A 12,419-nucleotide genomic window follows, 5' to 3' on the forward strand; every position below is an offset into this window, starting at 1 on the left:
TTTGAAGTAGCTCAGGGACTTCCTTGGCGGTCCAGTGGCTGCCTTCTGATGTGGGGCATGTGGCTTCGATCCCTGGTTGGGGGATGAAGATCCCACAGGCCGCAGGGCAGCTAAGCCCGAGCACCACAGCAAGGGAGCCCTGAGAGCCCCCACTACTGACCCGGTGCCCACTGGAGTGCGTGCCCCGCAACAGGAGACACGGCCTGGTGCGGCCAGAGAGGCCGTGGCTCCAGACAGCATCCGGTTTCTTTACACCCAGGTCCTCTCTGCCTGCGGTCTCGCTTCGGACAGGAGGAGGGCAGCTTATTCTGACCTAATGAGGCCGAGCGGGCAGGGAAGGCAAGACGGCGGGGGACAGGGATGGGCCTGTTCTCTTCTCGTGTGTTGGGAAGGTGATTCTGCTCTTGCCAGAAAGGATCTGATCTCTCCGTGAGTCACCCAGCAAGGTGTCTGCTGAGAGGGGGAAGAGCAAAGTCCTGGAGAAGGTTGATGGTGGAAGCTGGGCCTCCTGAGCAGTGGTCTCGGGGGAGGCACACCCCTGGTCTCGGGACCGCCATGTCTATGGCCGGTTTGGGGGCAGGTCACTTTGAATGCACGGTGCTGCCGCTGGGCCGCCTTGGGGCACCGTGTCCAGCACTCCTGAGCGGCGCTGCTGTGCCCACGTAAGGCGGGGGTCACCAGGGGTGGCACCGTGCCAGGAAAGGGCACAGCGCTGAGTCACGGAGCTGAGGCAGCTCCGAGAGCCCGGCTCTCTGAGCTGGATGGGGTTGGAGACTGGCTGCAGATCTGCTTCTTGTCTGCTGGGGGCAGGGTGGGGGAGCGCCATTCTCAGCACCGAGAACGTCGAGGGGAGGCGACGCCCACCCTCGCAATCTTACCGCTAACGGGGCTGCACGCACCCCGCAGGCAGCCCAGCACGTGGTCAGCTCCTGGAGGCGCCCCCCACGCCTGGCAGAGGGTGGCGTGAGCCCCAGCCCTTCTTCCTTTGCTGGGGGTGGGTCTCCTGGTCTGGGCTGTGCCCTGTGGCACCCATGCCAGTGGACTCGACCCTCAGAGAGCGGTGCTGCCTGGGCGCCTCAGGCAGGTGAGCAAACTCAGACTTGGGCAGAGTGCCTGTTCCCGAGAAGACGGTCCGCTTGTCAGCAGGGAGGCGTCTGGCTGGTCTCCTAGGGAAGGATGCTCTTGGGTGTCTCTGCACGCGGTCCTGAGCGCAGGCTGCGCGTCCAGGAACAACAGAAGCAGAGTCAGCCTTAACGAGTCCTCATCCAGGTGGGGCTCCCTGTGGCCACTCAGCTCACACGTGTGCCGTGCTGGCACCACGGGGGTCTCCATCGCCCGCCCTCCTCGTCCCCCAGCCTCTCCTCCAGGACGGGTGTTCCCTGGCGGATGTGAACCTGCCACCTCTGCGCACGTCCCCGGTCATCCAGCCATGTTCCTCTAGCCCGGACGCTGTCCCCACACTTCCAGGCTCTTGACCAGCCCTCCAGGGAGTTCACTGGGGAGCAAGGACGTAACCCCAACCCGCTTCTATGCCAGCTGATGGCCTGGCACGTCCCCCCGGCATGTTCCCTCACCGTCTTTTGGAGCCACTGGTGAGTGAGGTCCCGGAGACACTGCATCTGCATTTCGGTGGGCACACCTACAAATTTAGCCAGCCCACCGTAAGCCATGGCTGCTAGTAGATACTACGTGTATACCTACGGGAAGGGCTGAATTTTTTAAACTGACAAGCAGGTATCGCTGAAGAGCAACTGGAACTCCCGTACAATGCCGGTGGATGTTTACAATGAGGCACCACTTTAGAAAAAGTTTAGCAGTTTCTTGTAATGTGAACAATACATCATATGACACAGCAGTTGCACTCCTGGGTGTTTATCTGAGAGAAATAAAAACACATTACACAAAAACCTGAAAGGGAACGTCTTTAGCAGCTTTATCTGTGATTGCCAAAGGCTGGAAGCAGCCCAAACATCCAGCAAACTGTGACTGCAGAGATGCTGCGGACCACACGCGCAGTAGAGCGTCTCTCAGCGGGAAGACGAACGAGGCGCCAAGCTCCTTCTCGAAACATGATTCTCAGCAGCGTGAATGCGGAAGAGGCAGGCTCGAGGAGACAGACGGCTTCCACTGCCAGGACGCTCTGGGGGCAGAGAGCAGGAGCGTGGTCACCGTGGGCTAGAAGTGAGGAAAGGGCTGGCTCCAAAGGCGCCCGAGGAGCTCTGGAGGCGATGGTGCCGCGCCAGGCTGCGGCCTGATTACAATGGTGACTGCGCAGCTGGGTGTGTGCACTGAAAGTTAGGGAACGCTACAAGGAAGAAGGTGGGTTTTACTGTATGCAAATCGTCTTAATTTACACAAGGGATAAAGCACAATGAGACCCGAACCCAGCCCTGCTGGAACGGCTCAGACTGAAGGACTGGAGTAGCGAGTGCTGCCAAGCAGGCAGCTGATGGGGATGCACAGGGGTGCGGCCACTCTGGGGAACAGCCTGGCCGCTTCTTACGAAGTTAAGCCTGCACCTACCCCACAGACCAGCCATCGCACTCTTATTTACCCAGAAACTTGCCTGTTGATTTCTAGAGCAGCATTATTCACTGTATTCAAACGCTAAAACAACTGAAATGCCCCTCAGAAATCATAGAAAGATAAACATAGGTAAATTCTAGAAAAGGCAGACCACAGTGATGGAAACCATATCAGCAGTCCTCCAGACCCGGGGGTGGGCTGGGGCCGGGGAAGCGGACATTGGCTGTGAAGGGCGCAGAGCGCCTCTCCAGGGACTGCCCTCTGTCTCGATGGCAGTGGGGCTCCGCAGCTGCACACACTTGCTAAAGCGCAGTGAGCCGTACGACAAAAATGGTTTGTAAGGCATCCGTCAACAAAGCTGACCTAGAAACTGAAAAACTAATAAATTATTCTAACAAAATGGTACAGGTTAGGCGCCAGGTTAGAGAACCATCCCCAAGGAACAGGGACTCGCAGAAACTGCTGTGGTTTGTCACAGAGATGGCACTGCACGTGGACGCCTGCTCGTCCACGCGGGAGAGCCGGCGGCACTGGGGCCCACGCAGGCTCCTGAGCTGAGCACACAGGACAGCGGCATTGTGACCTCGCGGGGGGGGAGGGGCACGCCGTGCTGTCATGCAGACTGCAGCCAAAGCAGACCTGCAGGACGACACGGGCGTGCACGCAGCTGCGGGCTTATCCTTCCCTGCACTTTGCCCAGATGCCAAGGTAACTCAGAAGCCATGGGGACATGTTTTCCAAAACCAGTGTGAACAACTGGGTGTCCGTGCAAAGAAATGAACCTCAACCCCTGACTCACACCACACGCAAAGGTGAACTTGAGACGAACACAGACCTGAAGGTAAAAACGAGCACTGTGTTCTGCGCAGTGAAGGGAACCACGGACAGATGAGAAGACGGGACAGCAGCCCCTAGACAGAAGGCATTTATTTGCGGGATATTTATCTGACAAGGGGTTAATGTGTAAAAGACGTAAGGGAGTCATTCGAGTCCACAGCAAAAAAAAAAAACAATAATAACAACTCAATTAAAAATGGGCAAAGGACCTTTAGAGACATTTCTCAAAAGCAGACATTGCGAATGGCCAACAGGTACATGGAAAGACTCTCTCTCAACATCATTAGTCATCCGGGGGCTCCTGCATTGCAGGCAGAGTCTGAGCTACCAGGGAAGCCCTCGTTAGTCATCAGGGAGATTCAAACCAAAACCCCAATGAGATATCCCCTCACTTCTATTAGGATTGCTTTTACTAATGAGAATAATAAGTTCTGGCTAGGAATTGAGGGAGAGTAAACACTTGTACAGTGTTGATGGGAGCATAAATTGGTACAGCCATTATGGGAGCTCCTCAAAAATTAAAGATAGAACTAACTTATGATTCAGCAATACTATTTCTTGGTACTCATATGTCCAAAGGAACTGAAATCAGGACCTCAAAAAGACACCTGCACGGCCATGTCCATTGCAGCATTATTTAAGAAAGGAAGCAGCCTAAATGTCTGCTGACAGAGGAACAGACAAAGAAAATGTGCTGTGTAAACACCGAAGGAAGAATTACACAGCCTTTTAAAAGGTGGAAATTCTGCCTTTTGTGACAACACGGATGAACTTTGAGGACCTCGTGCTAAGTGAAATAAGCCAGACACAGAGAGATAACTGCTGCCTGATCGCGTTTATATGTGGAACCTACAATAGTGAAACTCACAGAAGCAAAGAATAGAGATGTCAGTTGCCAGAACCTGGAAGAGGGGAAGAGGGGGGAGGTCTTATCAAAAGAAGCAAAATGAATAGGCTTTGGGAGCTAAGGTACAGCAATGTAGCCATAGTCACCAACGCTGCGTGTTATACATGAGATTTGCTGAAAGAGCAGAGGAGAGTAACCGAAAGAAGAGGAGAGAAGAGAGAAGGAGGGAAGAGGCAGCCATGTGAGGCGACTGTGGCAATCACTTCACAGTGTAAATCTGCATCAAAGCATCAAGTTGTGCACTTAATACACATAATTTTTATTTGTCAGCCATAACTCAATAAAGCTGGAGGGGCAAACCAAAACTGTAAAGCCTCTAGAAAGATTCATAAGAGAATATCTTTGCAACTCTAGTATACAGTATTTCTTAAACAGGGTTTTAAAAAGCAGTGACCATAAAAGAAAAAAAGTACATTGAACATCAGAGTAATCCATGACTATTTAAGTTTTTAAAGTATTTTTATTCATTTATTTTGCCTGCACCATGAGGCACGTGGGACCTTAGTTCCTGGACCAGGGGTCGAGCCTGTGCCCCTGCGGTGGACGCAGTCTTAAGCACTGGATGGCCAGGGAAGCCCCTGTACATAACTTTTTAATGCAAGGAAAAAAATTTTTTCTAGAGGTTCTTTATAACCATCCTAACCTCAGAACAAAGCTTTTAATGGCTTTTGTTTGCTTGCTTTTTTGTTTTTTGATTCCCAGAGGAGAAAAGAGAGGGGGGAAGGGGGAAAGCTTGGAAGAAGATTCAAAGAGGGGAAGAGAGGAGGGGAGAAAAGTCTTTAGTTCAAAAGGTTCTGTCTGGTTAGAAGACTACAGTTCTTAGGTAGGGGGGCTAGTCAATACCACACTATTATGGATAAAGAAAGCGTGATGGACACACAGAGACACACACAAAGGAATGCCGTGTGACCACGAAAAGAAGGAAATCCTGCCGTTTGCGACCAGGACAGAACCTGAGAGCACTCTATTAAATGAAATGAGTCGGACAGAGAAAGACAAACTTTGTACGATCTCAGTGGTCTGTGAAATAAACAGCAGCCACAGAAGCGATCAGATTTGTGGCTGCCAGAGGTGGGGTGGGAGGGGGCGCTAGAGGAAGGTCATCAAAAGGCTCAAACTTACAGGCATCAGATAAGCGGGTCCTGCCGATGTGATGGACAGCAAGGTGGCCGCAGTGATCGCTACTGTGGAGTATATTTGACGGCTGCTGAGAAAGTAAATCTTAAAAATTCTCATCATAAGGACATTTTTTTTCCTTTTTTTTTCTTTTTGGTATCTGTGTGAGGCGACGAATGTTAATTTATGGTGGTAATCATTTTGCAGTTTATATAAGTAAAGTTATTATTCTGTTTACCTTAAGCTGGGGAGGGAGAGAAGAAAGAACTGAAATATATTCTTAATCAAGAAAAAGGCCAGAGAAAGAGAAGAGAGGGGAACTTCAGAGGCCTGGGCAGTCCTGGGCCCGGGGGAGAACTGGAGCTTTGGGACCAACTTGTGATGTCTTAGAGACCCAGCATGCAGCCTGGGATGGAGGGCAGGATGGGAGCTCTCCGGTCGGGGAAGGGGTTCTTCAATACCCACCCCTCATCTACTGACTCAAACTGACAGTTAACTTCCAGACTCCTGGGCTTGAGACAAAACCCTGGAAAGCTGGCTTGCAGACTTGACCCTGGCCTCACCCAGAAGCAGGTACCGGCCACGAGGCTGGGGTGCTGGGCAGCCCCCATTCAAGGTGAACAAGGGTTGTCAAGCAGGGTCCCCCGGGAGGGATGCCCAGGTTCGGCCACTTCAGAAGAGCCCTCTGGGCCCCCGTCCTGCAGCATTAAAGGGTTTTCTCCTTGATCTCAGGGAAATCTCTGCTCTCTGATAAACCCTCAAAGCACCTTTTCTGTGAGACAAAAATCTCCATGGACAGAACACTCTAAACCCGGTCAAGACGTCACGTGATTAGGAATTTCCAGCCACTTAAGGTTTCCACCCTCTGACCAGCCAGGGATGGGAGAGAGACATGAACTAATCAGCTTCCCTTGGTCCCTCTGACTTGACTCAGAACCTCGTAATCTGTCCACCATAATCCCGGGAAGGAGCAGGCTCAGAAGGCAGTGAGAGCTGACAGAGGAGGCCCTGTCGCTGGCCAGTCACACCCGGGTGGAAACGCCAGTTGAGTCTGAGGCCTGGGGAAGGCCTGATTAACGCCGAGCCCCGCCTGTCCTCTCGGCAACGCGTCCTTCGGGCGGGGTTGCCGCTCCAAGAGCAGATACAGGACAGACGTTGCTCCGGTCTCAGCTGGAAGCCCCAACGGAAGAGAAGAAGGGGAGGGGGCTGGACGCAACCAGCCCCCTTGGCCTCGGTATCTCTGGAGGCCATCAGCCTTGGCCTCGGTCTCCCGGGGGCCATCAGCCTTGGCCTCGGTCTCCCGGGGGCCATCAGCAGGGGCAGGTCAGCAGGGCAGGAAGGCTTCCGGAGACTCCAGGAGAGGCGGGGAGGAAGCGGAGCCAGAGCGCTCCAGGCCCACACCTGCCTGTCTCCGCAGAGCTGCTCCCGCTCCCCGCACCGTGCACGGCTGCCTCTGCAAGTGCCTCGTGGTCATCATGTCCCTGGTCCTCCTGGGCTCCTTCTTCCAAGAGAGGCTTGAAGAGCAACTTATGTACAGCTTACTGGTGGTGAGTCCCTGTGAGTCCCCTCGGACCACGTGCCAGTCCTTCAGCGGGGAGTCTTCCCAGTTACGCAGACACCCTAGCCTCACCGTGTGCGCTCTGAGGAGAAAGCTCTGGAAGGATCAGGAGAGGGTCAGATCAGTGCTGAGCCAGCCTTGATACAAAGTTGGGGTAAAGGCAAGGAGGAAGGGAGGGCGTTCACGTGCGCAGGGGCTGCCAAGACCCGCCCGCCGGGAGGGCCACCTGGGGGCCACATCCCTGAGCCCCGAAGGAACTCCCCAGCAGCGGGCACTGCTGCACCTGGAGGAGACCGAGTCCCACCCGGGCCATGCCCGGGCCTAGAGCCCACGCTGTTCTGGAAGGCCTCAGACCAGCCCGAGCTTAGCATAGGGTTGGTGAAGGAAGGTGCTTGAGAGATGTGTGTGCGGTCAGAACTGGCCAAAACAGAGCTGAGCACAGGACCAGACACCAGCCTTCAGCGTCTGTCACAGAGCCCAGCACGGGCTGAGCCGAGTTAAGTGACCTTTGCCAGCTCGAGGGTGGAGTAGTCAGACACGGGCCAGGTAGGGCCAGGTGAGTCTCCATGCTGCATAAGCCAGGCCCTTCCCGTCGGCCTTCTGCACAAGCTGGGGGACCCCTAACCCTTTTAGAGAGCCTTGTGTGTGTCCATGATGAGGGGGGTACTGGATGGCTGCATCCCAGGCTTGCCTGGCCTGGCTCTCAGGGGAAAGCCCAGGGCTGATGCTCACCTTACTCTGAGCAGGAGGAAAAGAAGAAAATTCTGTGGCAACTCAGCCATCAGCAAATCAGCTCCGAAGTCGAGAACCGTCTGCAGGCCTTCAGGGACATGGAGAAAGCCTCCCCGGGGCTTCAACGCGCCAAGTACAAGCTCCTGGCCGGGGCCCCTCCCCATGAAAAGAGTGAGTGGGTGCAAGGTGGTGGCCAGACTGGGAGACGGCAGACCAGGGCACAGACCGGCCAGGAGGAGGAGGGCGGGGACAGAGGGTGCTCCAAGCCTGGGCCGGCCGCGGAGGGCGGGGCAGGCGTCTTTGCTCCGAACCTGCCCGCGCCCGCGTGAGCGACAGGCTAAGGAGCACAGAGCAGCCTCTCAAGGACTGTCCATCAGGGAAACTCACTCAGGACAGGCCCCTCGGGGAGGGGGACAGGTGGGAGAGAGCCTGGCCAGATGGGGAGGGGCAGAGATAGGGACACTGGGCTCCGCACTGCTAGGGCCCACGGGTCTACACAGTTCCCCGAAGAGCCTCCAACCCAGGTCTGGCAGACACACAGCCACTAAGATAACTCTGAGGTCAAGGCCAGCAAACATCCCATTGGACCTGGCAACCTTCTCCACCGAAGGGAGCATTGTCCTTCAAAGGACACCCCCCATGCCCCCCGCCCCCTGCCCCGGCCAACAGCCTTTCAAAACAGAGAGGGAAGCAAGCCACATCCGTCTCCTGCCCAGCAGTCAGCTCTCCCTGGGAATGGAAGTGGGCAGTTGTCTCGGGCACTGGCCCTTAGGGCGGCCGTGGGGGGAGGCCTGGGACCTGCCCACCCTCGGGAGGTGCTAACCGCTGCTCCCCGCTCCCAGAGCTGCTGACGGTGGGCGTCTCCTCGGCACTGCACCCCAACAAGAGCCGCCTCCTGGACACCCTGCGGTCCCTGTTCCAGGCGTCCTCAGGCCCCGAGCTGGGCTGTGTCGTGGTGCTGGTGTCCCTGTCGGACTCCGACCCTGAACGGCTCAGCCAGACGGTGGCCAACATCTCTGACCTCTTCCGAACACACATCGAGGCCCGGCAGCTGCTGGTGCTCCGGGGCCAGCTCGGCGGGCCCCCTCCCCTGGGGACCCTGAGGCCCGAGGACCACCCTTCGCCCTGCGAGGCCCTGTACTCCGAGCAGAAGGCCGACCACGCCCTCCTCATGAACTTCGCTGCCAACCTCTCCAAATACTTCCTGATGCTGGACGACTGGGTTCGCTGCAAGCCCAAGTTTATTTCCACCATCTACTGGACGCTGTCTGCTTGGAAGGAGCTGCCTTGGGTGACCCTGGAGTTCTCTAGCCTGAGCTTCGCGGGGAAGGTGTTCCACTCCAGCGACCTCCCCCGCCTGGCCTCCTTCCTCCTCGTCTTCCCCAGGGACACCCCCACGCACGTGCTCCTCTCTGAGTTCCCTCTTCTCCTGGCCCAGAACATGCCGATCCGCTTCGGCTCCTCAGTCTTCCACCACGTGGGCAACCGTTCCGGGCTGGAGAGCTCCTGCTTCCCTGCAGACAAGGAGAAGGTCTTTGGTGAGCCCGACAACCCCACAGCCAGTGTGCGCACGGACATGGTGATGCTGTTCAACAACATCCCGCAGTACGCCTACACCCTGAACAAGGAGAGCTTCGCCACCCTCAACCCCGTCCGAGGCAATTACCTGACAGTGATCCTGGAGAAGCCCCAGAAGGTCACCCGCGTCGAGGTGCTGACGGGCTCCAACAAAGACAGGAAGCACCAGCTGCAGCGAGGGCAGGTGGAGCTGGGCTATGGGCCCCTGGAGGACCTCCAGGGCTGTGCTCGCTACACCCTGCTCGGCCCGGTGGTGGAGGGACACCTGGACCAGGTGGTGTCTTATGAAGAAGACTCACTGGAGGCGCTGGGCTGCATCCGGCTGCTGGTGCTGGAGGCCCAGGAGTCCTGGCTTCTGATCAGGCAGATCAAAGTCTGGACCACGGAGTATGACGAGGAAGAGGAAGAGGAAGTGTAGACCTCGCTGCGGGGAACCGGGAAGGGTGGGGCTTGGAGATGGAATCGGCTCGGCTGGCAAGAAATAAAGCTAGAAATTGGTCAAGGCCTGTTCACTCTTGAGCTGGGTGAGCACGTAACTTGTCCTCCTGCCTGGGACACTGTTGAGAGTGACAGTGAAAGGAGGCAGTAGTGAGACTGTGCAGGTCAGCAGACATAACCGGCCTGCCCCAGGCAAGCCGAGAGGCACTGTCGCCCCAACTCTCGATTTCCGCAGGCTGCATCAGAGAGCAGGTGCAGACCGATGAGGGCCACCAATGAGACAACACCCTTCTGGCTTCCGGGGTCCAGAGAGAGGGGGGAGGCACCAGGAACTGCCTTGATTCTCATCCACACACAATTATAACACCCCAAGATCTTTCCAGGAAGAACCTGTCACTTCGCCACAGTCGTGACAGCACCATGATCATGGAGGGGCTGACAGTGGCTCACGTCCACACGCCTGTCTCGGTCAGTTCAGGCTGCTATATTCCAGGGGTTATAAACAACAGAACTTTACTTCTCATGTCCTGGAGGCTGGGAGTCCAAGGTCAACGTGCCAGAAGGTTCAGTGTCTGGGGAGTGCCCATCTCCTGGTTCACAGACACTGTCTCTCTGCTGCGTCCTCACACGTGCACCAAGGGGGCAGGGGGCTCTCCAACTTCCTTTATGAGGGCACTAATCCTATTCGAAAGGACCCCTCCCTTAAGCCCCATTCGCCTCCCAAAGGCTCCACCTCCTATTGCCATCCCCTTGAGGGTTAGGATCTCAAGGTATGAGTTCTGGGGTCGGGGGGACACACACACACCACAGGAAGACCCAAGCCTCTAAGGTGTCAAGGTTAAGACCTTGCTGGAGGAAAGCCTGCTCAGCCTGCTCATCTGGGACTCAGGAACGGACGCGCCAAGTATTCATGACTCTGCTAGAACTGTGTTTACACAAGTGCATTTTTCTAAGGAGAGGGCAATTTACTTTCACCAGAGAACTGAAATGTCTGTTATCTGCCTCATAAAGTTATGAATAGCTGAACCAGCAGCTATAACCTTCTAGAGGAAAGAAACAATATGTAACTTAGAAATCTTTCTATGCCCATCGAAAAATAAGGAGTCAGAATCACACATTCTTGCCTGTATCTATTTAGGAAATATTTGGGTACAGACTCAAGGTTAGTAGTAATAATATGAACCAAACTTGAGTGACACCAACAAAGAACTTAATGCAAACATCAATAATTAAAATTAAGTGCAACATAGGTACCAGTTCTCTTTCATTTGATGAACGAAATTGATGAAGCCCAATAAAAACATAAATGAAAGGGTTTTGTAGGGTTTTGAGGGGGTTTTGAAATTTTTCCTGAAGTTAACTTTTTAAAAAACAGTGTTTGAATATAACTAGTTGCCTCTCCCTGGGATATATTCAGCCACTTCACTAGAAACAGGATAACATCACGGAAGACCACGCGTGCACATATGCTCCGTAGCTCAGTCGTGTCCGACTCTTTGCAACTGTGGACGGCAGCCCGCCAGGCTCTTCTGTCCATGGGACTCTCCAGGCAAGACTACTGGAATGGGTTGCCATTTCCTCTCCAGGGCAGCTTCCCCACCCAAGGCTCAAACCTGCATCTCCTGCATTGGCAGGCGGACTCATTACCAGTGAGCTAAACATCGAAAAAAGATTTAAAAAATACCATGTTCCCTGTAATACGTGTTAACCAGTAAAATGAATGCAAAGTCTTTGGGTGAATTTCTATTTAAAATTTTGATAAGGCTTTTTTCAGCTGACAGAAACCCTTTTAGCATTAGCCTGGTAATTCTTCCTTACCTTGAAATCTTGCTGTCGCTTTCAATCAGATGCTATATGTATTTTGTTCAGCTTTTCTAGTTGTCTGAAATAAGAAGTTTCAAATTACCTGATTGCTATTATAAAAAAAAAACTTTTAAGTACGACTCGAAAAGAGCTTCAAGATACAACCATTAAATGAAAATACTCAGGCTTCATTACAATATTTTCAATACAGAATTTATTAATTTATGCAAAATATCTATACGTTTCTATTCAGTATAATCACAAATAAACTACCAAAGATTTTGCTACTGGCAGTTTGTCTGACTATGAACCCTTACATTGAACAGGACTTCCCTGGTGATCCAGTGGTTAGAAATCAGGGGACACAGGTTTGATCCATGGTCCGGGAAGATCTCACATGCCTAGGAGCCACGAAGCCCGCGCAGCCTGGAGCCTGTGCCCCACATGGGGAGAGCACTGCCACTAGAGGAGTCCTGCCCACTGCAACCAGAGGAAGCCTGAGCGCAGGCAGAGACCCAGCGCAGCCGGAAAGGAACAGATGCAGAAACTCTTTCAACAAAATGAAACAACTCAACATACCAGATGTAACACTTAAAAGCTGCTGTCATGTGTATTCAGTCCAGTTCACTCGCTCAGTCGTGTCTGACTCTGTGACCCCACGGACCGCAGCACACCAGGCTTTCCTGTCCATCACCAACTCCCGGAGCTTGCTCAAACTCATGTCCATTGAGCTGGTGATTACTGGGATGAAAACAATATCTGAAATTCTCAGAGACCAAATAATTAAACAAAAATGGGACTCCAGATAGGTAAACAACGACTTCAGCTGGTTTCGCCCTGAGGGAATCCAGTGTCTGTGATAGTAGGCAGAGCGGGGTGCAGGCGACGAGAGGACAGGATCTCAAGGTGTGGGGGGCAATCAGC

General features: G+C 54.1%; 1 protein-coding gene across 1 annotated transcript; it reads left to right on the forward strand.

Moving 5' to 3' along the window:
• On the forward strand, positions 1,032-9,672 carry LOC102177267 (alpha-1,3-mannosyl-glycoprotein 4-beta-N-acetylglucosaminyltransferase-like protein MGAT4E). The gene is made up of 4 exons (XM_018059972.1): positions 1,032-1,084; positions 6,804-6,933; positions 7,691-7,847; positions 8,519-9,672. The coding sequence occupies exons 1-4, from the start codon at positions 1,032-1,034 to the stop codon at positions 9,670-9,672; spliced, it is 1,494 nt and encodes a 497-aa protein (XP_017915461.1).

Source organism: Capra hircus, chromosome 16 (assembly GCF_001704415.2).
Source record: "Capra hircus breed San Clemente chromosome 16, ASM170441v1, whole genome shotgun sequence".
Classification (NCBI taxonomy): Eukaryota; Metazoa; Chordata; class Mammalia; order Artiodactyla; family Bovidae; genus Capra; species Capra hircus.